At 57.3% G+C, this 25,438-nt stretch overlaps 2 protein-coding genes across 4 annotated transcripts; one reads left to right on the top strand and one right to left on the bottom strand.

Moving 5' to 3' along the window:
• The first annotated feature begins 325 nt into the window (after positions 1-325).
• KCNK6 (potassium two pore domain channel subfamily K member 6) lies at positions 326-4,688 on the top strand. 2 transcript variants are annotated; one of them, XR_004256306.1, is made up of 3 exons: positions 326-818; positions 2,486-2,957; positions 3,103-3,194. XR_004256306.1 is itself a non-coding variant. In XM_032228467.1 (3 exons), the coding sequence occupies exons 1-3, from the start codon at positions 509-511 to the stop codon at positions 3,333-3,335; spliced, it is 939 nt and encodes a 312-aa protein (XP_032084358.1). In that variant the 5' UTR covers positions 332-508; the 3' UTR covers positions 3,336-4,688. The 2 variants fall into 2 exon arrangements, 1 of the variants encoding a protein (XP_032084358.1); XM_032228467.1 differs by having other exon boundaries at positions 332-818; positions 2,486-2,881; positions 3,103-4,688.
• Positions 4,090-19,388, bottom strand: LTBP4 (latent transforming growth factor beta binding protein 4). 2 transcript variants are annotated; one of them, XM_032228464.1, is made up of 28 exons: positions 18,659-19,388; positions 16,086-16,304; positions 14,905-15,137; positions 14,310-14,415; positions 13,982-14,056; positions 13,723-13,845; positions 12,942-13,106; positions 12,629-12,808; positions 12,437-12,535; positions 12,215-12,346; positions 11,746-11,871; positions 10,998-11,123; positions 10,714-10,839; positions 10,496-10,627; positions 10,203-10,328; positions 9,961-10,083; positions 9,338-9,469; positions 9,064-9,189; positions 8,817-8,942; positions 8,547-8,690; positions 7,728-7,940; positions 6,936-7,010; positions 6,691-6,819; positions 6,469-6,618; positions 6,202-6,354; positions 5,289-5,654; positions 4,960-5,112; positions 4,090-4,865 (listed from the first exon to the last, which is right to left on the bottom strand). In XM_032228464.1, the coding sequence occupies exons 1-28, from the start codon at positions 18,882-18,884 to the stop codon at positions 4,717-4,719; spliced, it is 4,233 nt and encodes a 1,410-aa protein (XP_032084355.1). In that variant the 5' UTR covers positions 18,885-19,388; the 3' UTR covers positions 4,090-4,716. The 2 variants fall into 2 exon arrangements, with proteins under 2 accessions (XP_032084355.1, XP_032084356.1); XM_032228465.1 differs by having other exon boundaries at positions 4,960-5,109; positions 18,659-19,387.
• Positions 19,389-25,438: the final 6,050 nt, after the last annotated feature.

Here is a 25,438-nt window from a genome sequence, read left to right on the forward strand (position 1 = left end):
ATGCCTCCCTTCTTCTCCTCTTCTGTACCTCCCTCCCTCCCTCCTTCTCTCCCTCTCTCTCATATTCTGGGAGGTGCCAAGGCCAAGACAGGACAGGAGAAGGGCAGCAGTGAAGTACAAGGGCTTTGGATCAGTAGTAGTCCAGCCAGGTGCCAACTCCCCTTGCTTCCCCCAAAATCTGACCCTCCGGGGGTGACCTCCAAGGGTTGGCCTTAATCGTTTAGCCTGCGTCAGGGCCAGGTGCCCGGGGCGGGGACCCGATGCTGCCCGCCCGCCCGACTCACCCGCTGGGAGGAGCGGAGTTGGTACAACTCGCCCGGAAAGCGGCCGAGCCACCATCCCCCCTGCCAGGTGCAGCTCTTGGTAGTCCCGGCCCCGCCTGACGGGAGGGGCCTGGCCGCCGCCCAAGAGGCTGGTCGGCGGGGCGGACGCCACTTCTCTTCTGCCAGCCGCCCTCTTCTTCCGCTCCTGTTGGCCGCCAGTGGCTCTGCGCTCTGCCGAGGGAGCCATGAGGCGCGGCGCCGTGTTGGCGGCCTTCGCGCTGGCCTACGCGGGCTACCTGCTGCTCGGGGCGCTGATCATCTCGGCCGTCGAGCGTCCGTACGAGAGGCGGCTGCGAGCCGAGCTGAGGGATTTGAAGAGCGCCTTCCTACGTAGCAGCCCCTGCCTGTCCGAGGCCAGGCTGGAGCGCTTCCTGGACGCCGTCTTGAGCGCCGACCGCCACTCCGTCGCCCTCCTGCGCAACGGCTCGGCCACCACGTCCAACTGGGATTTCGCTTCGGCCTTCTTCTTCGCCAGCACATTGATCACCACCGTGGGTGAGCCGAGGCCGGCTGCGCTTCTTCTCCTGCCCTTTCCGCGGGGCACTCCGGGCGCAGGGGGCGGGGAAGGAGGGGGCGCGCTTCGGGCCCGGCCTCTCTTTCGCGCTCGGCCGGGGTCCGGCGTCTCCACCGTCTGAGACGCGATCTTGCCGGAGAACTGCTGGCGCAGGTGAGCAGCCGGGGCGCTTCTTGGTCTTCAGCTGCCGCTCGCTCGGTGCTGCCGAGGGTCGAAAGAGCGCGCCGAGCGCGGCCTTCAGACAGTGGCTGGCTCTGCCTCGGAGCGCATCTCTGCCGGGGCGCTTGGTCACGCGCGGTTTCTGCAGCCCGTTCGGACCCGGAGGGCCTGGACGGAGCTGCCAGGCTTAGCGGAGCAGGCGAAACTGCGTCTCCGCGCTCGGGCGTTCAGGCGCCTTTGGGTGCCTGAACTGATAGCGATCTCCTTTGTGCCTTGGCCGGTGGCAGCTGGCTCTTCTGGTGGAAGCCGCCTCTTCCGAGGGAGCGTCGGGTGGCTACTGGGCGGGCCCTCTCTTGCTCCTGGAATGGTCTCTGCTGCCCACGGTCCAGGCGCCCTGCAAAACAGGGCCAACCCTGGTGCCCTTCTCTGTCTGGCTCCATCTCTGGTGTGGGAGGATTCCTTTTTGCTTTTTGTGCCAAAGTAGTAAATTCTCAGGTTCCATTTTTAAATGTAATAGCAAATTCTTTCACACAGGAGAGTGCTGCACAATTTTATTAGTGATAATTACATGAATATTGTACAACTGTCATGTAGAATGACTCTGGAGATAATTGTGACTACAGAACCCACAAAAATGGCAAAAGAACAAAACAAGAGTGACTTTACCCTCTCCAGGTGATATGGGCAAGTGTTGGGCTCTGTCAGGTAGACTTGGCATATGGGCAAAAGTGCCAGCCTTAGTTTTAGAGAAGGGCCCTAGCCCCGAGCACTCGTGTCGCTTGGCACACAGATGGGGTAGCCCGAGCATTTGGCCCCATGGAATTGAGCCACAAGTAAGCTGGCTAGTTTCCCCCAGTTGATGTGCAGCTTTGCCTTTGGGACAGAGAGGCCACTGTCCCCCCCCCCCCCCGTTTTAACCTAGAGGCCCCCAAGGCATGTTCGATATGAACGGGGATTAGGCAGCAGGTGGTGCTGCCCCAGAGCCAGGGTTCCGTGCCCTCTGGCTTCTGCTGTGTCACCAGCCCTGGGGCGCTGGCATCTGCCATCCGCCTCTTTGCCCTCCGTCACTTCTGGGTAGCCCTGCTCTGCCCAATATACAGGATTGATATTTGTTCTTTTCAAGAATAAAAAACCTTGAAGGTCCCAGCAGTGATCAAGCTACTATACTTCCAGTGCAAGCTCTCCGACTAAAGTCTACGGCTGACACTCGCCCCTCTCCCCATCTGCCACAACGTTCCCGTGAATGTTCCGCTTCCCTTCAGAAGGTCTGCCTGCCTCTCACCTTCCTTTCCTTCCGTCCCACCAGCTGTGTGAGGTTGCTGTCCAAATAAGAACTGGGCCCCGCAGCAGCAGCTCGTGCTGCAAAGGCAGGAATAGTCCTCCCAGGGCCGGAAGTGGCTTGGCTTGATCAGTGGAGTCCGGCCCTGCTCAAGATGGAGCCTCGGCACAGCGACCACTGCCTCTAACGCTCGCCCTTCCCTCCTCCCAGGCTACGGTTACACTACACCCCTTTCGGACGCCGGCAAAGCCTTCTGCATCTTCTACGCGGTGGCGGGAGTCCCCTTCACCATGCTGGTGCTGACAGCTGCAGTGCAGCGCCTTGTGGGCACCTTCACCTCTGGGCCACTGGAATACCTGGCTCTCCACTGGGGCTCTGACCGCCGCATCCTGTCATGGGGGCACCTGCTGGTGCTGATGGGCCTGGTGTTGGTGACCTTCTTCTTAGTGCCTGCTACCATCTTCAGTTCCCTGGAAGAATCCTGGAGCTTTCTGGATGCTTTCTACTTCTGCTTCATCTCCCTCTGCACCATCGGCCTGGGAGACTACGTCCCTGGGGAGCAGCCGGGGCAACGCCTTCGCCCTCTCTACAAGGTCTCCGTCACAGGTCAGTAGTGCTGTGCCCCAGGAAGAAGTGGAAAGGCCACCCAGAGAGCATCCAGGTGGAAGGCTGAGCCAGAGAGGTTAGTTTGGACAGGCACCCCAAGCCTGCCACCTCACATGGGCAACCCGTGATTTCCAGGTGGGCGAGGAGGAGGAGGAGGGAAGGGCCTACCTGTCTGCCAGACCTGCCCCCGGCTCACTCTCCCCCCCCCCCTCTCCTTCCAGTTTACCTGCTTCTGGGGCTCATGGCCATGCTGCTGATTCTCCAGACCTTCCACAAGCTGGCAGACCTGCACGGCCTCTCTGAGCTGGTCTTCCTGCCCCCGGAAGGACCCCCTGAGGAGCATCAGAGTATCCTGGGGGAGCCCAGCCCTGCCTCTGAGCCAGGACAGCGGGAAGCCTTGCCTGCACAGCCCAGGCCAGGAGGCCCATCCCATTATTCCTCCATTAACAGATAATAGTGAGGAGGAGCAGCAGGGCAAGAGAGTCGGAGCTAATCCACAAGGAAGACTGGCTGCTCCTCCCTCCTTCCTGACCAAGGAAATGAGGCTGCTGGCGGGTCCACTCCTGGGGAGGGCAGGGCAGGGAATCCAGCGACTCTCTGGTGGCCAGGAGAGGAGAGCGTGGAGAGGCTGCTGGCCCGGACTCTGGATGGGATGGGGAGGTTTAAAAAGTCCAGCGGAAAGGCTGGGGCTCCCGGGCCCTTTGCCCCTCCCCTGTGACACCTCCTCCTGTCACTACAGTCAGTGCAACGTGGCTGAATATCCTGGCTTCCAGCTGTGGTTGGACCTGAGCCTTGCAAGCCGGGAGCTGCTGAGGCGGAAGGAAGGGGGGGGGGAGAGCAGAGGGGGTGGGGCTATGTGCTTGAGACACCAAAGCCTCAAATGGAAAGTGGAAGCGAAGTGGCCCGTCCAGGGTCCGTTTCTCCAGAGGAGCCCAACTCTTTGTGCTTCTTTCTGAGTACTTGACTGCAGAAGCCCCTCCCCCTTCTGGCTGGTCGGACCCCAGAGCCACCCCGGGGAATGCTTGGCCTGTGCTGCTATTTCTACCCCACCCACCCACCCACCCCAGTTAGTCCAGCCCACTCTGCCCATCCCCTCCCCCCAACGCTTGTGCCCCAAAGGGAGGGAGGGAGGGAGGGAGGGAGGGCGGCTGAACACAAAGTCCCTGCTGCTCTCTTTCCTCCTCAGAGAAGCCAAATCTGTCGACTCCTTTTATAGAAAATATTTATTGGTCCAGTAACAGCAGTGAAGAAGTGACTGTGGCCCCAGCTGGCATGATGCCAAAAGGCCTGGCTGACAGCCCCTACCTGGATTGTGGGAGTTTGAGCAACTGTTGGAGGAAAAAGGGAGGTGCAGCCGGGGAATCAGAGGTGGAGAGTTGTAGGTCCCCCTCCTCACCACAGGCAGGAAATGTTTGGGGGTGGGGGCTTCCATGCTGCCCTCAAGTCAGGAGGAAAGGAGCCCTATTCCCAAGCCCTAGGTGAAAGCCCCCGCAGGGTAACTCTGCCCCAAGTCTTCAGCAGGTGAGGAAAAGTGGCTGGGGGGGGGCAGCATGCCTTCCCCCACACACACGGACAACGCGGGGGGGGGGGGGCGGAGAAAATGTTTCCAATCAGAGGCAGCCAGACGGGCTCCGGCCTTCCAAGGACAAGAGGGATCTGGCCCCGTTTTGGGACCTTTTGGCCACCCCCCTCCCCCCACGGCCCTGACCAGAAGCGGAAGAGTCCCCCCCTCTCCTGAGCCCCGGCCACCTTCCCAGCTCCTCCAGAGGGGTCCTTTCACCTCCTTTCTCCAGTCCCACCTGGACGAGTAATAAATATTCCCCACCCACCCCAGCTCAGGCTCGGCTGCGGGGGTTGTGGAGGCAGCGAGGGGGCTGCCCTGCGGGCACGGTGCCAAGGGGGCACACGCAACGGTAGGAGCCCTCCAGGTTGAGGCAGCGGCCGCCGGAGCACAGCCTCTCCACCTCCCTGCATTCGTCAATATCTGCGGAGAGGACAGAGGTCACGTCAGGCGGCCCTTTGGCCAGGAGAGCAGGGCTCGGCCTACCAGCTGGGGGGCAAGGAGAGGGGGCCCTCACCACGGCAGGCCATGTGGGTCGGGTCAAGGCGGTAGCCCTCATTGCAGGAGCAGGTGAACCCATCAGCAACCTGGACACACCGGCCATTCTCACAGCCACTCAGGATCCCGCACTCCTCGGCCGGGAACCCCCCGGCACCTCCGAAGCCTCCTGCTGGCGAAGACCAAGAGATGCAAGCAGGCTTCGCTTTTGCACTGGCACAGCCTGAGACACCCCCCCTTCTCCCCCCTCCTTAAAGCTTCCCCTCCCGGAGGCCCCCTTCCAGCCCAGGACCTCCTTTTGCAAACCTGGGAGTGGTAGCTCCCCCTCCCCCTTTGTCACCAACTCACGGTAGTCTTCGCTGGCGCGACTGGGCCGTTCAGAATAGGAGTGCCCACGGTCATGGGATGGGTAGTGCCAGTCTGAGTCAGGGCGGCTGCGAGGCTCCTCAGCTGGGGTGTCCAGCTGCGCATGGCTATAGGGTGCGTCCTCCAGGCCAGCTGCCGCCTCGTAGGGGGATGGTCCATACAGTGACTCGTGAGGGAGAGCGTCATAGCTGGGAAACAGAGGGCCGGGCCGGGCCAGGGGGCCGTAGACATCGGGGCCGTAAGGCAGAAACTCTCCTCCGCCATATTCGAAGGGTGCCCCCAGGCTGCCCGGCTGCCCCAACCCATAACTGGGGCGCTGCAGGACATTGCACAGGGCCTCAAAGTCATCTGGGGGAAGCAAAGGGACGGGGGGGAGTTAGTACCAAGAGAGCTTAAATGCAGGGGCAGATGGTCTCCAGGGGACCCCCGGAGGGCGTAGGCAGGCTGCTGAGCAAAGGCAGAGGAAAGGGGACCACCAGGCTCCCCACAGAGGCTCCCCGGAGCCTCTCCTTGCTATTAACTGTCACAAAGCTAGAAAGCGGGCAGGAGACCCACGGTGGCTGGGGGGAGGTGGGGGCTCAGGAAGAAAGCAACCTCCCCCCAGGCTGGCAGAGCTGCATCCGGAGCACACAGTATGGGGCCCGAGGGGACACCCGGGAACCTCCCTGCATGGCGCAAGCACTTTCTGGCCTCCAGCTTACCGTGCAGATGAGCGCATAAAAGTTTAATAAATGAATGGAAAGAGGCGCCTGGGAAAAGGCGGCTGTTCCTCCTTCTTAGCGCCTGGTGCTCCTCTCCCCTTCCCTGTTCATGAGCCTGAAAGGGGGGCCCACGGGGGCCTGCCCCTCCGCTCCATCCTCCGCTGCTGGGGGGGGGGGGGAAGGAGGGCACCTACCCGAGTCCCGGGCTGGGCACAGAGCGCAGTTCATGCTCCAGGCCTCCCCGTAGAGGCAGCAGCACTCCGTGTACGGCACCCGGCGGTCCAGGCGGGGTCGGCGGCACACCAGGTCCGGGCCCACCTCCTGCCAGCAGACGGCCAGGTCCTCCTCTGGGGGGTGGAGCAGGGATGGCCAGGATGACCCCCAAGGACCGAGGCTTGCATGGCAACCCGTCTCCCATCGCCCCCCTGCGAGGCTGGCCCAGAAGGGGGGAGAATACAAACCCAGGCCGTGGCTCTCATTGGTCACGCAGCGGCGCTGGGAGGGGTCCAGCACCAGGGGAGCAGCGCAAGAGCAGTAGTAGGAGCCGATGGTGTTGATGCAATGCCCCCCCACGCAGGGCTCGGCTTCTTCATCCAGGCACTCGTCGTTATCTGGGGCAACAAGGGCATTGGTCGGTCTCAGGCCCCGAGCAGCTCAGAAGTGGAGGGGGGGGCAGTGCTCACCAATGCACTCCAGGTGTTGCGTCTCGTAATAGAAGCCATTGGGGCAGTAGCAGGCGTAGCCAGGGATCTTGTTCAGACAAACCCCGCCCTTGCACACCTGGGAGCCGAAGAGGGCACACTCGTCCACATCTGTTTAGGAACACAGAGTTAGGCATAAAGGTAAAAAGTGAAGACCCCTCTTCCATGTGGGCCCCCAGCCCCATTTAAACTGGCCACATCCAGACCCCCCCCCCACAAGTGCACACCTGTAACTGCTGGGACGTTTCTGACGAGGACAGCCGCATAGCCAGTGCCGTGAGGACACAGAGCCTGGAATTCGGCTGCAGGGAAACAGGCGTCTGTCAGCAGCTGCCCCAACGGCCCACGGCCCCCCTCCCGGCCTCAGCCTATGGCGGGGGGGGGGGGGCCTGGGCCACGGGAAAAAGGCTTGACTGGGTGCAATCTGCTGCTGGAGCTCCCGTCCAGGAGCCTTCGGAGGCCCACCCAGGGGGCCCGCCTGTCTCTGCCGTTCTCAAGGCCACCTGGGCCCCCCGATATGCCAGGACAGCCCCCGCTTCCCTTCCCATTGGGAGCACAGCTCTCCCCTTCCCCACTTCCTATTGGGTTCCTAGGAGTCAGGAGCAAAACTGGGTGAGGGTCCCTTGCATGGCTTCCCTCAGGCAAGCGAGCCAGAAGCCCCTTCCAGGAAATTAACTTGACCCCAACCGTTCCCATGACAACAGGGGATCCTTTCACCCGAAGGATCAGGGACCCCAATGCCACCTGCGGGCCTCTAAACTGTAGCTATGGACAGCTGAAATGATACACCTTTCCTTGTCTTTTGCTGCATTTTTTTCACTTAGAAACATTTTATATACATTTTCTTTGACAAAGCATGTACTTTTTATGTCTGTGTTTCCCCCACTTCTAAGCTGCAAAATAATAAGCTTTTAATGGGGGGGGGGATGTTCCCAGAGCTGCTCCAACCCCCATCCGTGCTCCCTCCCACACACCCCACAGCCTCCTCCAGGAAGCCCCCTTGGCCCTCCCGGCCTTACCTGTCCCCAAGGAGGGGCAGGCCTGGATGTGGCAGTCGAGGCCCCACCCGTGGCCGAGGGTACAGCAGCACTCCTGGCGGGTGGCGTTCCTGGCCAGGACGTTCTCACACGCCTGGGCGGCGTTTGGGTCATGGTAGCACTCCCGTCGCAGGCCGTCAGCAGCGCTCTCCGGCTGCGCAGCCTCTGGGTGCCTGAGGAGGGCTGGCGGACGAGCTGCAGGACGGAGGTGGTGGATGGGACCCCTCCTCGGGTTCATTCAGAGTCCCCTCCCAAGTCTCCCCTCCGCTGGAGGGCCCTGGGTGGTCCGAAATGCAGCTGGGAATCTGCCTGGCAACATCTGTCCTGCAGTCACTCTATGAGGGGGTCCCAGCCACCTTGAAAGCCCTGCAGGCACTCAGGTATCTACACAACCCCCACCCCACCCTGCCTGGCCTGATCCATTTTGATCTGAGGTGGGGGGCAGGAGGTGTCTTCCCAGCAATAAGGGATGGGTGCCCAAAATCAGGGGTGTCCTCATCCTCCCCTTCCCCTGGCTCACCTTAGTTAGTTAGTCGCCTGATGGTTTTCAATTGTTGTGTGTTATTGTGTGACATTGAAAACCACCCCAAATCCTTCGGAAATGGGTTCAGAGCGGTTTCCCTCCAAGGGCCACCTATTGGGAAGGCTGCCCCTCTGCCCCCCGCCCGCCCCCCCGGGCCTGGGATACTGGGCCAGTTGCAAGCGTTCTCTGCTGACCCAGCTCTGGGGCGCTTCCCTCTTCAGCCGGGGCCTCTGAAGCTGATCTCCCTTCTGTCCCACAGCCCCCCCCCCAGCTCTCACCAGCACTGGGCAAAGCAAGGCAGCGGCCAGTCATGGGGTCAAACTCTTCCCCAGTTTGGGGGCAGATGCAGAGGAAAGAGCCTTCCACGTTCTCACACGGTGCTGTTCCACACACCCCCTGCAGTGTCTCACACTCATTCACATCTGTGAGGAAGGGATGGATGGAAAGAAGGTGCCACTGGGATCTAAGCCTCCCTCCCCCTCCCTCCTCCCTGCCGTCTGCCCCCCAGGACCTCCATCCCCTCCCCTGCTGCCTTCCCTCCCACATACCTACGCAATGCTGCCCATCCCTGGCACTTTCATAGCCCTGGTCACAGATACATTGGAAAGAGCCAAGCAAGTTGTGGCAGATGGCATGGGCACCACACGTGGAACTGTTCTGGCACTCGTCCACATCTGCAAGGGTCACGAATACCCACTCAGAAGAGCTGTGGCCCTTTGGTGGCTCACTAGGTTGCAGAGGTCACCTCTGTGAGGCTCCTCCTGCCCACGGCCTGAACCCCACAAAAGTCCTCACCTACGCAGCCCCCAGCAGCTGTGGCTTGGTAGCCCATCTGGCAGGTGGCCACACAGTGATAGGAGCCCAGTGTGTTCTCACATCGCATCTCTCCACACGCCCCGGGCGCCTGGCATTCATCGATATCTGGAGGGGGAGCCGCCGGTTGGTACGCACGCAAGGCTAACGGGCAGGAACCCTCCCGGGCCGAAGGAGGGTCTTCTCAGAGAAGGCTCCCATGCTGACGCTGGCCACCAGATGCCCAGAACCAGCCCAGGGTGGGGAAGGAACTCACCAACACAGTCTCCTGCGCCACTGGTTCGGTAGCCGGCCTGGCAAGCCACAACACAGCGGTAGGAGCCGGCTGAGTTTTCACAGCGCTGCCTTCCACAGAGGGCTGCCCCGTACTCCTGGCATTCATCGATGTCTGTGGGATGTCAGAAGAGAAGGTGGCTCAGCAGGAGCTCCTGGTCCTTGGGGAGGGGCTCAGAATGCAGGGACCAGAGCCCGCCGTAAGCATCCAAGGGGCTAAGCCCTCTGGTGGAGCATCCCAGGACGAGTCTCCAGGGTCCCCAGGGCCCCTGCAAGGGAGCAGATGTGTGAGATGACACTCCGCAGGGGCCCTGGCAGCAGGCCCTCCTGGGAGAGGTGCCAGCACTGGGGGGCGGGGGGGGGTGGCAGAGAAATTCTTGGTTTGCAGGGCCCACTAGAGCTGTTGAGTGAGGGAAGGCCATATCTGGTGGACTTGGAGCTTGTGCTTACGGTGGTCTCCAGGGTCTCCCGTCTCAGAGCTTCAAGCAAAGTTCTGACTTTTGCCCCTTCTCAACCCTGGCAGGCTGGAAGCAACAGTGCACCCCCCACCATCCCACACACCCCGAGACCAACTGCTGAGAGGCTGCAGCTGGAAATGCCACTCACCCTCACAGGCGGCTTTGCTGGGTGTGCTGCGGGTGCCAGGGGGGCAATAACAATCAAACGAGCCTTCGGCGTTGGCACAGTGCCCTCCAGCACAGACTGTAGCACTGAGGCATTCGTCAATGTCTGTGCAAAGGCCAAAGGGGAGATCAGCAGGGCACAAACCCTGCAGCGGTTCTGGATCTCGCCCCCTCCCTTGGCAGCACGCACTCAGCGCCCCCCAGGTGAGACTGCAGGGCCCTTACCCTCGCAGGAGGCCCTGTCGGGGGCCGCAGTGAAGCCCTGGGCGCACAGACAGGTGTAGGAGCCCTCGGTGTTGAGGCACTCGCCCCGTGGGAAGCAGAAGTCTCCCTCCAGGCACTCGTTGACATCTGGCAGTGGGGAAAGATGAGCGGGCACCGTTCTTGCCAGTGTTTCCAGTCTATGCCTGGAGGGGCCCAGAGCTTGGAAAGAAGCCCAGCCTGGGTCTACAGGAAGGCAGCAGCCCCCGACTGAGCTCAGCCCTGGCTGGCATGTTCCTCTAATGTGTGGCACTCACCCACACAGGAAGTGCCCCCTGTGCCCTCCGTCCGGTACCCTCGGGCACACTGGCAGCGGAAGGAGCCCTCCGTGTTGAGGCAGCGCCCCTGAGGGCCGCAAGGCAATGCTGCTGCTGCACACTCATCAATATCTGTGGAAGGAGTCTGCCCATCAGTGGTGCCCCGGCCGTGCCCCCACACCTCCCCCTGCCCCGAGCTGCCCCCTCCCCTTGCACACCCAGGCATTGGTCTTCCGTCAGGCTGGCCCGGAACCCAGCAGGGCAGAGGCAGCGGTATCCACCGGGCACATTCTCACAGCGACCGGAGCCACAGGGGGGAGGGCTTTGCAGGCATTCATCAAAATCTGTGGGGCACAAAGCAGGAGGCAGCATCACTCCGGAGCCACGCCCGTCTCTCTGCTATGGATGCCTCTGAGCAAAGCCTGCCCAAGTGGGTGGACAGGCTGCTGCCATCCCCCAAAGCACAACCTGGACAGGGGCAGCTCCCCCCACGCCCCCTGACCTGCACACAGAGTCCCCAGCGGGTTCGTCTGGTAACCAATGGGACAGCTGCAGCGATAGCCACCCGGCACATTCTCACAGCGGCCAGGCTGGCAGAGGGAGGGGCGCTCTTGGCACTCATCCGCATCTGGAAAACCACAGGGCGACTTTGTTTGCCAGGCCCCTCCCTACCCCCTTCCTGCTTTCGCCCCCCCCCCCACCAGAAAAGGAGACTCTGGCCAAGGGGGAAGTGAGACCCACCCTTAGAGGGGCTTTAAACCCTATCAGCAAAGGAGGTGTGATCTTGGGGGGCCTGCTCTCACCCTGACACTGGCGATACCCATGGGAGCAGGCACAGCGTCAGCGTGTTTGGAAATGGGGGGAGGCCTTGGGGGCACCCATTTACATGTGCAGCCAGAGAAAAAGAGAAGGGCAGCCATAACGGCAAACCACCCCCAGGTTTCTCTGAATGAGAGCCACGATTTGATGCCCCCCACCTCTGCCTACCAGTAGAAAGGTGGGGGAGGAGCTCGTGCTTCAAGACCCCACCCCCATTATCTCGACATTCAGCCCCCGAGGGGTTGGGCTGGTAGCTGCTGGGACAGGAGCAGCAGAAGGAGCCCAGGGTATTGAGGCAATGCCCACCCGCACAGGGCCGGGGCACGTTAGCACATTCATCAACATCTGGAAGGGAAACCGGGGAATGGGAGACGTGGGTGCATGATGGGAAGGGCGATTCCCCTGAAGGCCAAAGCCTCTGGAGACCCTACCCTGGCACTCCACTCCAGAGGGGTCGGCGTGAAAGCCCGTATGGCACCTGCAGCTGAAACTACCCGGGGAGTTCTGGCAATGCCCATTGGCACAGGGGCGCGGACTGCTGCGGCATTCGTCCACATCTGCAGAGAGGGGAGAAGACGGGAGTACGACTGACAGGGAGGTTGGAAGAGAAGAACGGCCCGGTGGAGCCAGAAGAGGGTTGCTCCCTGGTTGAGTCCAGATCAGGCTGAACCGGGAGCACCTTCATCTGCTCCTTGAGGTGGGGGGCATATTTATGCTGCCAGCCGGGCTCAGCCCAGAATCTACCAGCTTCGCAAAACCCAGCTTGCCTCTGAGCATCTGCCTGGCCATCAGAGGCACCGTCTTTCGGGAGGCCTTGTGGAGGAGGTGAAGGCCTGCATGCCATCCCAAAGGTCACCCCCCCCCACTGAGTTTGGGGGGGGGCATCCTTCTCGAACTCACCAATGCAGTGAGTGCCTTGAGGGCTCAACCAGTAGCCGCGGTCACACACGCAAGTGTAGCCCCCCCGGCGGGGAATGCATCGTCCTGGCCCGCACACCTGGGGGTGTCTCTCGCACACCCTTCGCTCAGCCTCTGGGGAAGCATGCCATGGGAGCCCGGTCATTTCTTCACTCTGGCCTTTCCCCCCTCCCTCCCCCCCCTTGCCACCTGGCATAGCCCCACCTTCTGTGCTTGGTGCAGCTGGCCCAGACCCAGGGGACCGAGAGGGCAGGGGCCAAGGAAAGCGCTCCAGCCGCGTAGTGGGAGGGGTGCTCCAGAGAGCTGCAAAGCAGAAAGAGGAGGCATAAGGAAGAGAGGAGGGGGCTACCTTGGAGGCACACGCTGGTCAAGGGGAGCCCCCTCCCAAAGACATACCCACAAGAGACGGCGGTGCTGCTGTTGTCCGAGGCACCTGGGGGGGAGGCCCCTGCCTCCCATGCTGGCGGGTCACCGGCACCCTGGGGGGGTCCTGGCCAAGGAAGCGAGTGTCAAAGCGGAGGTCCGAGGCAGAGTAGTGATAGCCGGGCCCAGCCGGGCAGATGTCCTTGAACCCCTCTGGCAGGAGAGCAGCAGCGGCAAGTCAAGGAGAGGGCAAAGTGCCCACCTCACCCCCCAGGCCACCCCGCTGCCTTCACCCCTGCCCCGCTGATGGACTCCTGCTCCGGAGGCGGAGCTCCCGGGGCCTCACCTGAGCCGAAGGGCGGGCAGTGCTGGCAGCCCCAGCCCCAGGCCTTGCCCACCCGGCTGCAGCAGCAAATCTGCTTGGTGATGTTCCGCAGGGTGGGCAGGGAGCAGCGTCCGTCCCTCAACACGCGGAAGCAGGGGGCTTTCACCTCGGAGATCACATGGTGGGCTGGGAAGGAGAGGAGGGCTTAATACTTTGGCTGAAATACTTTGGGGGGGGGGCTCCAACCCGGGGCAAGTCTGAGCATGGCTGGATCCAGTGGGGAGAGGGGCCTTAAAACCCTTCAGCCACTCCCCAATATAAAATATTGTGCTATATCTTAGATAAATTTGAATTTGGTTCAGATCAGTTGCATAATTTGTCCAATTTGGAATAAGAACTTCTTAATATCTGGGCACAATTTCTGACCGATTGTACCTTTGGCACAATCCTCACACCAAAAGCCAATGGCCTGCATTGGAAAGGATGCCGCCGCATCTCACTTCCCTCCCTTACACACTTTTGTGTGAATTCTTCAACCAAATGTTAAACAAGCCTTTACTTCCACTCTGTCACCCTTGGGGGGGGGGGGCAATATTGGGTTTCCTCCATGTTACCTTGGGTGGCCAGGAGAGGGCAGCATTGGCCCACCTAGACCTGCCTGCCTTGGGAGCACAAAGAGAAAAAAGCCTCCCTTCTCCCCCCCCCCCCCCCAGGCCACCGGCAGGTTCTCTTCCTGGGCTCAAGCCAGCTGTCCTTCGAGGGCCCCCCCGCCCCACCCTGCCTTCCCTGGGGCTGGACTCACAGATGCAGCTGCTGCGGGAGGAATCAAGGATGTAGCCCTCATGGCAAACACAGGCAAAGCTGCCACGCGTGTTGGTACATTCCCCATTGTGGCAGAAGTTGCCCTCCTGGCATTCATCCACGTCTGGCAAGAGGGAGAGGCGGTCAGGAGGGTCAACTGGGGGTCTGCCCCCCCCCCACCTGCGGGCCCAGCCTCTCCGCGAGGCTCCCTGCATCCCTCGCAGCCCAGCAACCCTTCCCGGGCGGCCCCGCCTACTCACCCACGCAAGAGTTATTCAGCCGCAGGAACCCTCTGGGGCAGCCCCCCGCGTTCCTCCCAACTGACCCAGAGGCCCCTGTGGGGAGACAGCAGCACCAGGGGATGAAGGACCAGCCCGCCTCCTTTCCTGGGCCGCCGCCCGCCCCCACAGAAGGGGCTTGGGAGGGGGGGTGGAAGAGGAACGCGGGGCTTCCCAAGCAGGGAGGCAGGCAGCAAGCCTAGCCGAGAGGCGCCTGTGTTGGGGGTGGGGGAGAGGTGAGGGTCTGTGGAAAGAACTGGGCCAGGTGAAGGCCCGGGCAGCAGCCACCCCCGGCTTTCGGCTCTCTTACCCACGTCCCCATCGGCACAAGGCAGGCAGCCATGGACACCCCAGGCGACACCGGAGCCACGGCAGCAGATCTCTCGCGTGCGCAGCCCAGGCAGGGGGGCGCTGCACTGAAAGGGCGAGGCAGCGGCCAGTTAGGCAAAGCCCCGGACCAGCCTAATCGCCGCCCCCCCCCCCCGCTAACTCTCCCTGCTCCTGGCAAGCGAGGAGGCAGCAGGGGGGAGTTCAGCGAGCAGGGCTGGTACAGCCCAAAAGGCCCCCCGCCCCCTTTGAGATGGAGGCTGCGAAACAGGCCCCCGAGTAGCGCGCTCGCTTCTTTCCGGGCGATTTTCAGCCTCTCCAGAAGGAATCCGTCGCGCAAAGTTGCACTCTTGCCTGCGAACGTGGTTCTGCGTGGGGTGTGAAAAGAGACCTGCGTGCGCTGGAGTTAGGCGGAGAATTCAGCAGAGAGCACCTGAAATTGGGGGGGGGGCGCCTGGGGGACCCTTCCTTGCCTGCCCCCGCCCGCCCGCCGCTTTCAGGCCCGCTTTCCCTGCTGGCTTCGGGGGGAGCGGCGGGGGGGGGGGAGCAGGATTTGTTCGACGGCAGTCCCAGCCTACCTCTTCGCCGCGCAGCTGCTGGAAGCAGTAGCCGAAGCCGGAGCTTTCGCCGTAGCCACCCTCGGGATCCCGGCGGCTGCTCTGGGCCAAGACGCCGGCGAGGGCTCGGCGGGAGGGCGAGAAGGCGTTGGGGTCGCTGGGTAGGGACTCCTCGCTGACTCGCTCCACCTGGTGGATGGTGACCGAGGCCTCCGGCGGGTGCTCCACGTGGACGTTCACCAGCGACGCCAGACCTAGCGGGAGGAGACGGCGGTGGGGCCCGAACCCGAAAGCCCTCTGCTGCCCAGAAGGGGCTCAGGCCTGGCCGCCAGCTGCCCCCCCCCTCCTGCTGCCCCCAGTATGCCCGGTGCCCCCCCCCCCCCCGGGAGCTCCTCCTTTGCCCAGGGAGTGACTGCTGTGACGGGATTCTTATGACTTACTGGAGTTATATGGCTGCCCATCTGATCTCATCTAAAAGACACTTAAACTTTTGATGCAAAATGATGTTGTATGTATGGATTCAATATTTAGAATATTTTGTTTACAATTAAGGAATAATAATTACAGTTGAAAAATTGGCATATAACAATAATGTACTTATGTTTATCTAATGAACAATTTGATTTATAATTGTAAGTGGTGACCATGGAAAGGACGCACAAAATCTTGTAACCAAACGATATATGAAATGGAAGAAGGTTGTATGTGTCTTATGTTTTTGTTTAAAAATAAATAAAAAAGTAAAAAAAATAAAAAAGTCAGCTCACAGCAGGTAAAACAATCTAATAAAAATAAGTGAAAAACTGTCCGTGAGAGGGAAATCAGCATTGGTAGCGAAAGGCCTCCTATCTCAGCTCAAGGCAACCCTCAGACCCCGTGGCAGAGCCGTGGCTTCAGAGCCTCCCTAAAGGCCAAGGGATGGGGTGAAGGCCCCTGCGGAAGGGGCTCTTTCTAGATGGGACCCTGACACGCCAGTCCTAAGGGGAGAGGGGGGTGGGGGACCCTGTTTCTTCTAGAGCCTCTAGTCCTTCAACTGGGGGCTCCAGCTCTTAACTGCCCTGCTCCACGCAGTCACGGGCAGGAGATGGCCCTGCCTAGGTGTCCTCACCTGGAAGATTTGCAGGCAAGCAAACTTTCACAGCCATTTCTCCCTCTTAGTGGTTCCTTCACACATGCCCCCCCCCCCGCCCCGGCTTCCTTACCATCTCGCTCGTAGCGGTGGTTGGCGATTGGAAGGGTGTGCACGGACTGCTGCTGCCACCTGTTCTCCAGCTCCCCCTCGGTTCCCGGATGAGCAGGGCCTTGGCTGAGGTAAGGAAAGGCCGGGATGTGGCAGAACTTGCCTGTCCAGTGCGGGGGGCAGAGGCATTTGTCCTTCCTGAGACAGACTCCCCCATTTTGGCAGATGAGGGGACACAGGACTGCAGGACAGAGAGAAGGCGGGAGTGGAAACGGAGGCAGAAGCTCAGCTCACGGGCTTCTCCGTGGTCACGCAGGCCGGGAGCACGACAACCAAACACCGGGCCCCCTGCCTCTGCTTTTCAGCCCCACCCTGGTCAATGTAGCCCCTTCCCTGTCTGGCCCTGTCACACCCTGGACCTTTCCTTCCCAAGGAGAATGAGCCCAGGAGAAGCCGGGGGGGGGGGGGGGGAGACGGAAGCAGGGCTCACAAAGGCCCCAAAGAGGGGCTGCTCCAAAGGCCCTGAAGGCAGGACGAGAAGCAACGGATGGAAACTAATCAAGGAGAGAAGCAACCTGGAACTAAGGAGAAAGGTCCTAACAGTGAGGACAATTAGCCAGTGGAACAGCTTGCCACCAGAGATTGTGGGTGCTCCACCACTGGAGGTTTTCAGGAAGGAATTGGCCAGCCATTTTTCTTGAATGGAATAGAGTTTCCTGCTTGAGCAGGGGATTGGATTAGAAGACACCCCCCCCCCCAAGGTCCCTTCCAATTCTCTTATTCTGTTACTCTGTCCGTTGCTCCGTCCAGGAGAGAAAGGTAATGTGGGGAGGGGGAGGACACGGCTTTTCCCCATCCCATCCTTTGGCTGCCCTGAATAGCAGCCTCCTAAGCCTGCCTGCTCTGGAAAGGCATTGGTCCCCCAGACTAACAGATGGCTCAGCAACTCTTCTCAGTACCAAAATGTTTCTGTCCCTTTGATTTGAGACATTGGCTCTCCAGCAGGCGCTTAGCCCAGAGACTTGGCCCTGATGGCAAGGCTGAGGGATGGACAGAGGCCTCTGGGCATTTCTCGCCCGCCCCACGTGACCCACAGGGAAAGAAGCAGCAGCAGGTTGCAGTTCCTGTCCTCGGGGGCTACCTGGGCAGGGAAGTGAGCCCCTCCCGCCTGCCCAAGCCCTCCCCTCAGACTCCTCCCAGGGAAAGGATTCTGGTTGGAGGGCAGCCCTGCGGGAAGGCAGGGGCTCCAGGCCAGCCGGAACAGCAGGGCGGGGGTGGGGTGGGGGGGGGAAGGGACGTCCCTCGAGCAACAGAGCAGCTGCACGGCCCAGATCCCTCAATCGCACTTGGAGCTGCTTCCTCTTCGCAAGTTCAGCTAGGCATTTTATCCACCTTGGGGGGGGGGGGATGCCAAAGGCTGCCTCCCCATGTGTCCAAGCAGTCAAGAGTACGTGACCCTGGGCCACTGGCCAAGCCCCTCCCTGCTGTGCTCCCACCCACCCGGGGCCTGGGTAGCATCAAGTGGAACAAACTGCACAACAACTGGAAGGGAGGAGACCGAAACGCCCCCACACAGGATCTCAGGCGGGAGGCCGTGGCCTTTCTGGGGAGAACTGATGCCTGCTGGGGACAAGAGAAGTGGTGGGCCGGAGGGGGACTTGAGGCCCAGAGGCCTTTCTTGCTCTAGCACAGCCACCGCCTTGCTCCTTCTCCAGAGCTTTGGCCGGACTGGAGCAAAGGCAGACTGGCACCCGGCCCAAGGCAGCCATCCCATCTTTTGGTGGCATGATGCCAGCCTCCTGTTTATGCTTTCATTTCCCAGCCCTGAAGAGGCTCCAGGAAGACTCTGGTGTGGGGCTGGGCTGCTGAGGAAAGAGCTCCTGGAAGGACAGGAACCAGGGGAGGTAAAACGGGCAGCCCAACCAACAGTTCTGTGCCTCTGCCCTAGATGTCCCCTCCCCCGGTGACCCCCATAGTTTTGAGAGACCCTTCAGCGCCCACCTGGGGGGACAGGAAGGCCGGCCCCACCTGCAGGCAGCTACCTACTTCAGGGCTGCGAGTCTGACCTGCCCCTGCCCTGCCTCCTCCCAGCCCCCTCCTGCCTCTGCCAGGCAAGGACACGCCCAAGAGCCTGCCTGGGGCAGCAGCCCAGGGGACTCCCATCCAGAGACAGCTCTGCAGTCGGGGGGGGGGGGCAGCAGCCGGGAGAGGTAGGGGCCCCAGAAGGAAGAAACCGGGGTGGGCCGACCGAAGGGATGAAGGCCAGCCAGCTGCTGATTCCTGGGCAGAAGCTTGCATGGGAAGTGGGGGGGGGGGGGCAGAGCGAACCAGGAACCTGCTAAGCAGCGGCTGAGTCTGAAAATAAGGTAAGACCCCCCCAGAGGGCACCTGATGTGCACCAGGCAACAAGAGGGAAGAGGTGCTTGAAAGCGGAATGGGGCCAGGGCACTCCGTTTCCCCCTTCCCAGGGTCTGGGATGTATGCTGGCCCTCCCCTCTCCCCACTGACTAGTATGGGCAGGTCTCTTCTCAGGGGCCCATGATCTCAACCCAGAAGCCAGTGGCTGTCGGCTCCCCTGCCCCCCTCGGTACTTACAGACTCGGAATCCGGAAGCCCCTTCCACTGCCCGGGCGGCCTCCCCGCTGAGCAGAGTGGTAGCGTTGCCCTGCTGGCATCGGTTAGTGCAGCGCCCATTGCTGCAGTGCATGTGGCAGATCGTGGGGGTGAAGAGGACCTTGACCTGCTGACCCTCCCCAGGCAGCGGGGAGAAGCCGGCCAGCAGCATCAGCATGGCCAGCAGGAGGTGGTGGACGAAGCCCATGGCCCCAAGCTGAGCAGGGAGCCACAGCTCCAGACAGGCTGCAGGCAGGGAGGGCTATGCGCCCACCATGGAGAGCACACAGACTCACCCGCTAATTGGAAGCAGCAAGCTTGGGGTGGGTGGGCTGCAAGCCAACAACAATGTTTACAAGGGAGCACGGCCGCCAGGAACACGGTTAACTCTTAGCTGCTCTCCACAAGCCCGGAGGAGTGAGCGTCCTTCCCTTGCCCCCCCCCCCAGCGCAGAACGCCCCCCCTCCCCAGCACACAGAGCCAAGGTGCCAGCAGACAAGCCGGCTCTGCTGAAGTCCCTCCAGCTGTTCCCCTCTGCAAACAGCTGCAGCAAATGCGTCAGGAGGTGGGCTCTCCTGCGCAAGCCACCCACTCTCCTCCACTGCACTCGTGGGGCCCTCACGCTGCCTTACGCTGCTCCCAATTGCTGTGTCCCCACACCGACACACACACACACACTGCCGCCATCAGGGCAGCCCCCCCCCCCTCAGCAGCTGCTTCCTGCCCAGTCTGACTGGAGCTCTCCTGGCTCCTCTGGAGAGGCTGCCCTGCCCGCCTCATATTTCCCTCCCCTCCCTTCCCCTTCCATCTGAAGGGCGAAGCCCCCCCCCCTGTCCCTCTGTCCCATTTCTGCCCAGGGGTCACTGACAACAGGCAGCCAATTCCGCTTCTTCAGCCTGGAAATGCAAGATCTGAATCTGGTTTCTAAGTGGAAAGCCCCCCCCCTCCCGTTTCCCCAGCTGTTGACACCCAGGGCGGCTTTGTGTTGGATTTCTGACATGCAAAGTCTTCCTCCTCCAACAGCTGTGCCCAGAAGAAAGACCCCCCCCCACTTTGCAAATCTCCCAGCAGGCACCGTTTGGGAACAGGGCAAACATCTGTGCCAGCTGGACATGCACTGGCTGGTCATAATGAGTTTGTCTTATACTCTAAGCCAATTCTCCATCTCCCCCCCACTCCTCGGCTGCCTGCTGCCTTCCCAGACATGAAGAGGACTTTGGGATTCTCATTCCAGAAAAATGGGGGACCCCTAATCAGAGGGGAGAAGGAGGAACCTGGAGCAGCAACAGAGCAGACCTGGGATTTATGGAAGTTTCAACGGAGGGCAAAGTAAATGGCTCCCCCCCCCCAAAAAAAAGAATAAAGAAACATTTGAATGTGGAAAACACTCAAAGACAGCAAGGAGAGGTGGGGCTTCCTGATGGCCTCCCCAGGGAAGAAGCGGGCCTGTGGGCGGTGGGGGAAGGAGCAGCACCCGCTCTCCTCCTCCTTCCAATGCAGCTTCACATGACATCATCTGGAAAAACCTAGGCGGGGAGGGGGGGACAGAACAACTGCCAGACCCAGAGGGGTGGGGACTGAGCTGGACATGGGAGCTCTTCTGAAACTTCCAGATGGGGAAGAGGGGTGGCCTCTCTCTATAGAGAGAGAGAGGCCCTCCCGTCCCCCCCAGGCCTCTCTTGCAGAAGGGTCTCTCCGGCTTAGCCCAGATGTGTGGGAGACAAAGTGGGCAAGTGGATTGTTTGAGATCCTAAAGGGACCCACTAAAGAGAAGCTCCAAATCCTCCTTGGATGGCCCTTCCTTCAAGGTTGCCCCCGCAACTCCCCAACTCCCCTTCCAAGTCCCCACCTACCTCCTGAATCTCTCTCCAGCTGCAAGTGTAGGAGCCTCCCCAGGGACGCAGGCCCTCCATCCACCTGGCCTTCCGGATGGGCCTCTCCTTGCCAGAGCGATCCAGGGCCCTGTGCTGTGACTGAATGAGAGACCCTGGCCTTTCCCCCTCCTCAAAGGAGGGGACCTGCTTGAGATGCCCCCTTCCAGAGGAGCCCACCCACTGCTTTCAGCCAGCAGCTTCCAGGCCCCCATCAGACTGCTGCCCTTCATTTCTGCTTAGCCTGTACTTTGCTGCTACCTGACCAAGAGAGCCCCCTCCCTGCCGGGTCCTGAGGCCTTATCCTCTATCCGGCCTACAGGAAGTCCTCTTTTGGAGGCACGGCTGGCTGTGAGGTCACCAGAACATCTGCTTGCGAGAGAACTCTAGGCAGGACACGCCATGCCAAGTCTTCTTCCAAAAGGGTGACGACTTCTCAGGATTAGCGGATCTAGCATGGATTCATCTATTCCCCCTGGAGGAAAACAAAGCACCCTTTGCTCCCAGCCTTCCAGGGGGGGGAAAGGCAGGCTGCATAACTTACCCTTCTTTTTGAAAAACCAAAGGCCCTTCTGCTTTAGCCTCAACGGTGGGTCTCTGCAACGGGCCCAGACTGCCCCCCTCCCAGTTCAGCTCTACCACAGAGGCCCTCAAGGTACAGCTCAGGGACAAGGGTGCTTCCCAACAGCCCCCCCCCCCCCGCAGCTCTCTTTCCTGCCACCTCTCCCCTCCTCTGACCCCTCCCCTCCGGGGCTGTCAGAATGGCTCTTTCCAGGAGGGCCCGTTCCTCTTTGCAGAGCTCCTATGTCAGGGCTGCCCCCCCCCCACGCTTGCCAGGGGTTGGGGCCCCTGCGTGGCCATTCTCGCCTGCTGTTTGGATGGGGGAAAGCCCAACTCACGAAGGCCAGGCGTCGCCCGAAGGTTTCCTTCCCATCCGCACTAAATGAAGGCTGCGTGGCACGCTCCGACCACTCTTCCCGGAGTGGCTTCTTCAGGGGTCAGATTCTTTTGTTTTTTTAATTAAAAGTTTTAAAAAGTTTTTACAAATATTTACCTGGAGTAAACCAAGAAAGAGTGGCAAGCTGGGCTGCACCGACAGATGTAGAGGATCGAGTCAGCCTGAGCCTGTGCTGGTCCGGTTCCAGGTTTTAGGAAGGACACGATAACTGAGGGATTTCTGGAGGGAAGCTTTCATTAGGACAAGGGGGAAATCCTGATAGGAACAGTTGGAGGCGCTGGATGTCCTTACCCCGGAAAGACCACAGAGAAACACCATCTGGAACATGAACAAAAAATCCCAGGATTCGAAAAAGGTGTGTGGCATCGCAGTGGAATGGTCGGACTTTCCTGGGATCCCGGGATCGCTGCCGAATTCTGGTCATCCGGATGGTCCATTAGAACCTAAACCATCCCGTAGAGACGGTGATAGGTAGGGGTATGTCCTGCCAATCCCAGAGACACCCACAAAGTCTCTGGTGATCCGGGAAAAAGCCCCTCTTGCCGGCGACCAAGAGTCAGCTTTTTGGCTGCTGAAACTGCTGACCGCCCTGAACGTAAGCACTGGAGAGAAGCATGTTGATTTGGTGAGAGTTTTATTTTTATACCCTAAAACTTGGAGACTTTACTTAAAGAAAGAAAGACTGATAAGAAAATAAGCGGCGGATGTAAGAAATAGTTAAATGAAGGTGTCCTTTTTTCTTTTCCCTTTTTAATGCCGGAAGCCTGACTGGATTTAAGAAGCGATTCGATTTTGACTTGGATTTTGACTTGGACCAGCTCATTGTGCTTTTCTTCTTACTTGCTTTTTTGGACCTTTTGGAATTATTGTTACAATTAAGTTGGAATGGACCTAGAATCCTTTCCTTTTTTATTAATCACTTTCTTTAAAAAAAAAAAAAGTTAAAGCAGAGTGTAACAGAAGAATTGAGATTGAAACAAATATCACTGCCACCTAGTGGTTTTGGAATAATGTCTTGTTTTTTGCATGAACGTTTGGAGAGAAGCTGTACAAGGCTATTCAGTTAGATAAGATAGTGGGAGAAACACAGAAAAACACAGCTGTTTCTTGGAAACTATCAGTAGCTGAAAAAATTTCTCTGAAAGAATAAACAATTTTTTTTCCTTTTAAAGGGGGAAGCTTAGAGTGACCTTGGAAAGGCTTTCGCCCTGTAAAGACTTTGAACCTTCTTCTTCTTCTTTTTTGCTCCCTTTTGGTGGCAGTGTTTATCTTACCTTGTTTTGGAAGCTGTGGTTTCACTCTGTTTACTTCTTCTGTTTTGATTTTGACCTTTTTTTTCCTTTTTCTCTTTGGTTAGAGTGTTCAGGGGTGCTGGACTAAGGGAAATGTCAACACTTTTTCCTCCTTTTTTATTACTCTCTTCTTCCCTTTTTATTTTCATTACTTTTTGCATTGAAGAGATTAAAGAATCTTTATTTTTTATTTTTCCTTTTTCCCTTCCTGATTTTTGGTTTTGCATATTTTTTTCCGTTTCCCTTCCCTTTTTTATTGTTGCCTTAACGATTAATTATTGCTTTATTTTCTTTTTCTCTTTGTCCCTCCGTGGTCAAAACCCAAATACAACAAGGAAGATGAGCAGAAAAACAGCAACTGTTGGCTCCGCAACAACAACTCCTTCCTCTTCCCCTGCAGGAGGGCTGAGACCAGTACAGACTTCGGTGCTTCAACAGGAGAAGGGAAAGGAGAAGGGTGTAACACTGGGGGCAACTACGCAAGGAATACAAAAACTAGAGGCAAGAGGAGGGAGTATTGAGAAGAGATCGGAGAATATCGAAAAGAGGTTAGAAAATATAGAACAAAAGACAAGTAAAACAGAAGAAAAAATTGAAATTATTCAATTATTCAAAGACTTAAAAATATTTAAATGGTTTTATTCACCCCGACCAAAATGGTTTTTTTACCAAAAAGACAAATTAAAGATAACATGAGAATAATTTTGAATACATTGAAGTATTATGAGGCACACCCTGAAAAACAAATAGCTTTGATCTTCTTAGACGCCCAAAAAGCATTTGACAACATGAACTGGCGATTTATGTTCTTACAATTGGAACAGATGAATTTTGGTAAGAAATTCACACAAGCCATTCGAACTATATACTATAAACAAACAGCAAAGATAATGATGAATGGAGAATTGACGGACTCCACTGAAATAAAGAAGGTACAAGACAGGGCTGCCCATTATCACCCTTACTATTTGTCTTAACATTAGAAGTATTAAATAGAAAGATCAGAGAAGAAAAAGAAATAAAAGGAATGAAAATCAAAAAAGAATATAAATTACAAGCATTTGCAGATGACTTGGTTTTTATTCTCAAGGATCCACTTGAAACGGCACCTAAATTGATTGAGAGAATAGAGGAATATGGGAATGCAGCTGGTTTTAAAATAAACAAAGACAAAATGAGAAGAATTTTACATCGAGAATATAACATCGAGACAAAAGGAAGAATTGGCAGAAGCATTGGAGATCCAAGTTACAAACAAGGTTAAATATTTAGGGATATATTAAACTGTAAGATGTAGCACTCTTAAAGAGAATAATTATTATAAACTTAAGCAATAGATTGCGTCTAATCTAATGAAATGGGAAAATTTACAATTATCAACGATAGGGAGAATTTCTACAATCAAAAGGAACATTCGGGAATTTTTTTTTTGATGAATTAAATAAAATAGTTTTGAAGTTCATCTGGCAGGGGGAAAAGCAAGAATAAAATTAAAGTCGTTACAAGATGCTAGATCAAGAGGAGGAATTATATCACCAGGCAACTAGCTTGATGTGGGTTAAGGAGTGGATAACACTAAACTCTAGATTATTGACTCTAGAAGGACATGATTGATTGTCGGGATGGCCTGCTTTTTTATGTTGCAAAGGTATTAAAACACAGGGTTATTTCAGAAGCCATCACCTAAGGGAGGCTTTGTTATTGAATTCGGAGAAGATTTAAAAACAATATTACTTAAAAATACCAGTCTGGCTATCAACTATTGAAGCCTTTTCATATCAAATAATATACAAAAAGGAACAGTTAGATATGGTGACATTTTGAATGCAGAGGGTAAACTCAAATCCATGCAAGAGCTGAAAGAGGAAGGAATAGAAATGAATTGGTTTTCATATGTGCAAATACAATCTAGATATGACAAAGATTACAAAATGGAAGGTTTTTAAGATTAAAAAAACTGAGATGAAATTTTGACAGGTACTGATGAAAAAGTAATTTAAAAACTATATGGACATTTACTAGAGGTTAAGCTAATAGAAGAACAAGTTAAAGAACCTATGATAGCTTGGGGAAAAAATTTTGGACATGGGATTGAACTAGAGAAATGGGAGAAATTGTGGTCCCAAAATTATAAAATGACAATATCAACAGCTTATAAGGAAAATTTGTATAAGATGTTTTACAGGCGGCATCTACCTCCAACGAGAATAGCAAGAATGTTCAAAAATAAATCGGAAAAGTGTTGGAAATGTCACCAGACACTGGGATCATACTACCACATGTGGTGGACTTGTACAGAAGCTAAAAGGTATTGGACTAAAATCCACACGTGGTTGGAAAAAAATGACACAGAAATGTATAGGGTATTATACCAGATACATACAATAAAGACTTGAAATACTTGATCGTATACAGAATTGTATTTGCAAAAAATTGGAAAAATGAGAAAATACCAACGCAGGAGGAAGTTATTCGAAAAACAATGGAATGTGCTGAAATGAGTAATTGACATTTGAAATCAGAGAACAAGAGGATAAACAATTTTTTAAAGATTTGGGACTTGTTTTATCAATGGATACAATTACCATAATCTTGAATTGTAATAATAGAATGTGATAGGAGATATTATAAAGACATATTA

Source organism: Thamnophis elegans, chromosome 12, assembly GCF_009769535.1.
Source record: "Thamnophis elegans isolate rThaEle1 chromosome 12, rThaEle1.pri, whole genome shotgun sequence".
Taxonomy (NCBI): domain Eukaryota; kingdom Metazoa; phylum Chordata; class Lepidosauria; order Squamata; family Colubridae; genus Thamnophis; species Thamnophis elegans.

Coding starts and splice junctions, on each gene's coding strand:
- KCNK6 (XM_032228467.1), top strand. CDS start 509: ATGAGGCGCGGCGCCGTGTTGGCGGCCTTCGCGCTGGCCTACGCGGGC. Junction 819..2,485: donor CACATTGATCACCACCGTGG/GTGAGCCGAGGC, acceptor CCCTCCTCCCAG/GCTACGGTTACACTACACCC. Junction 2,882..3,102: donor CTACAAGGTCTCCGTCACAG/GTCAGTAGTGCT, acceptor CTCTCCTTCCAG/TTTACCTGCTTCTGGGGCTC.
- LTBP4 (XM_032228464.1), bottom strand. CDS start 18,884: ATGGGCTTCGTCCACCACCTCCTGCTGGCCATGCTGATGCTGCTGGCC. Junction 8,691..8,816: donor GGATGGGCAGCATTGCGTAG/GTATGTGGGAGG, acceptor CCTTCCTCACAG/ATGTGAATGAGTGTGAGACA. Junction 7,941..8,546: donor CCTTGCTTTGCCCAGTGCTG/GTGAGAGCTGGG, acceptor TCCGTCCTGCAG/CTCGTCCGCCAGCCCTCCTC.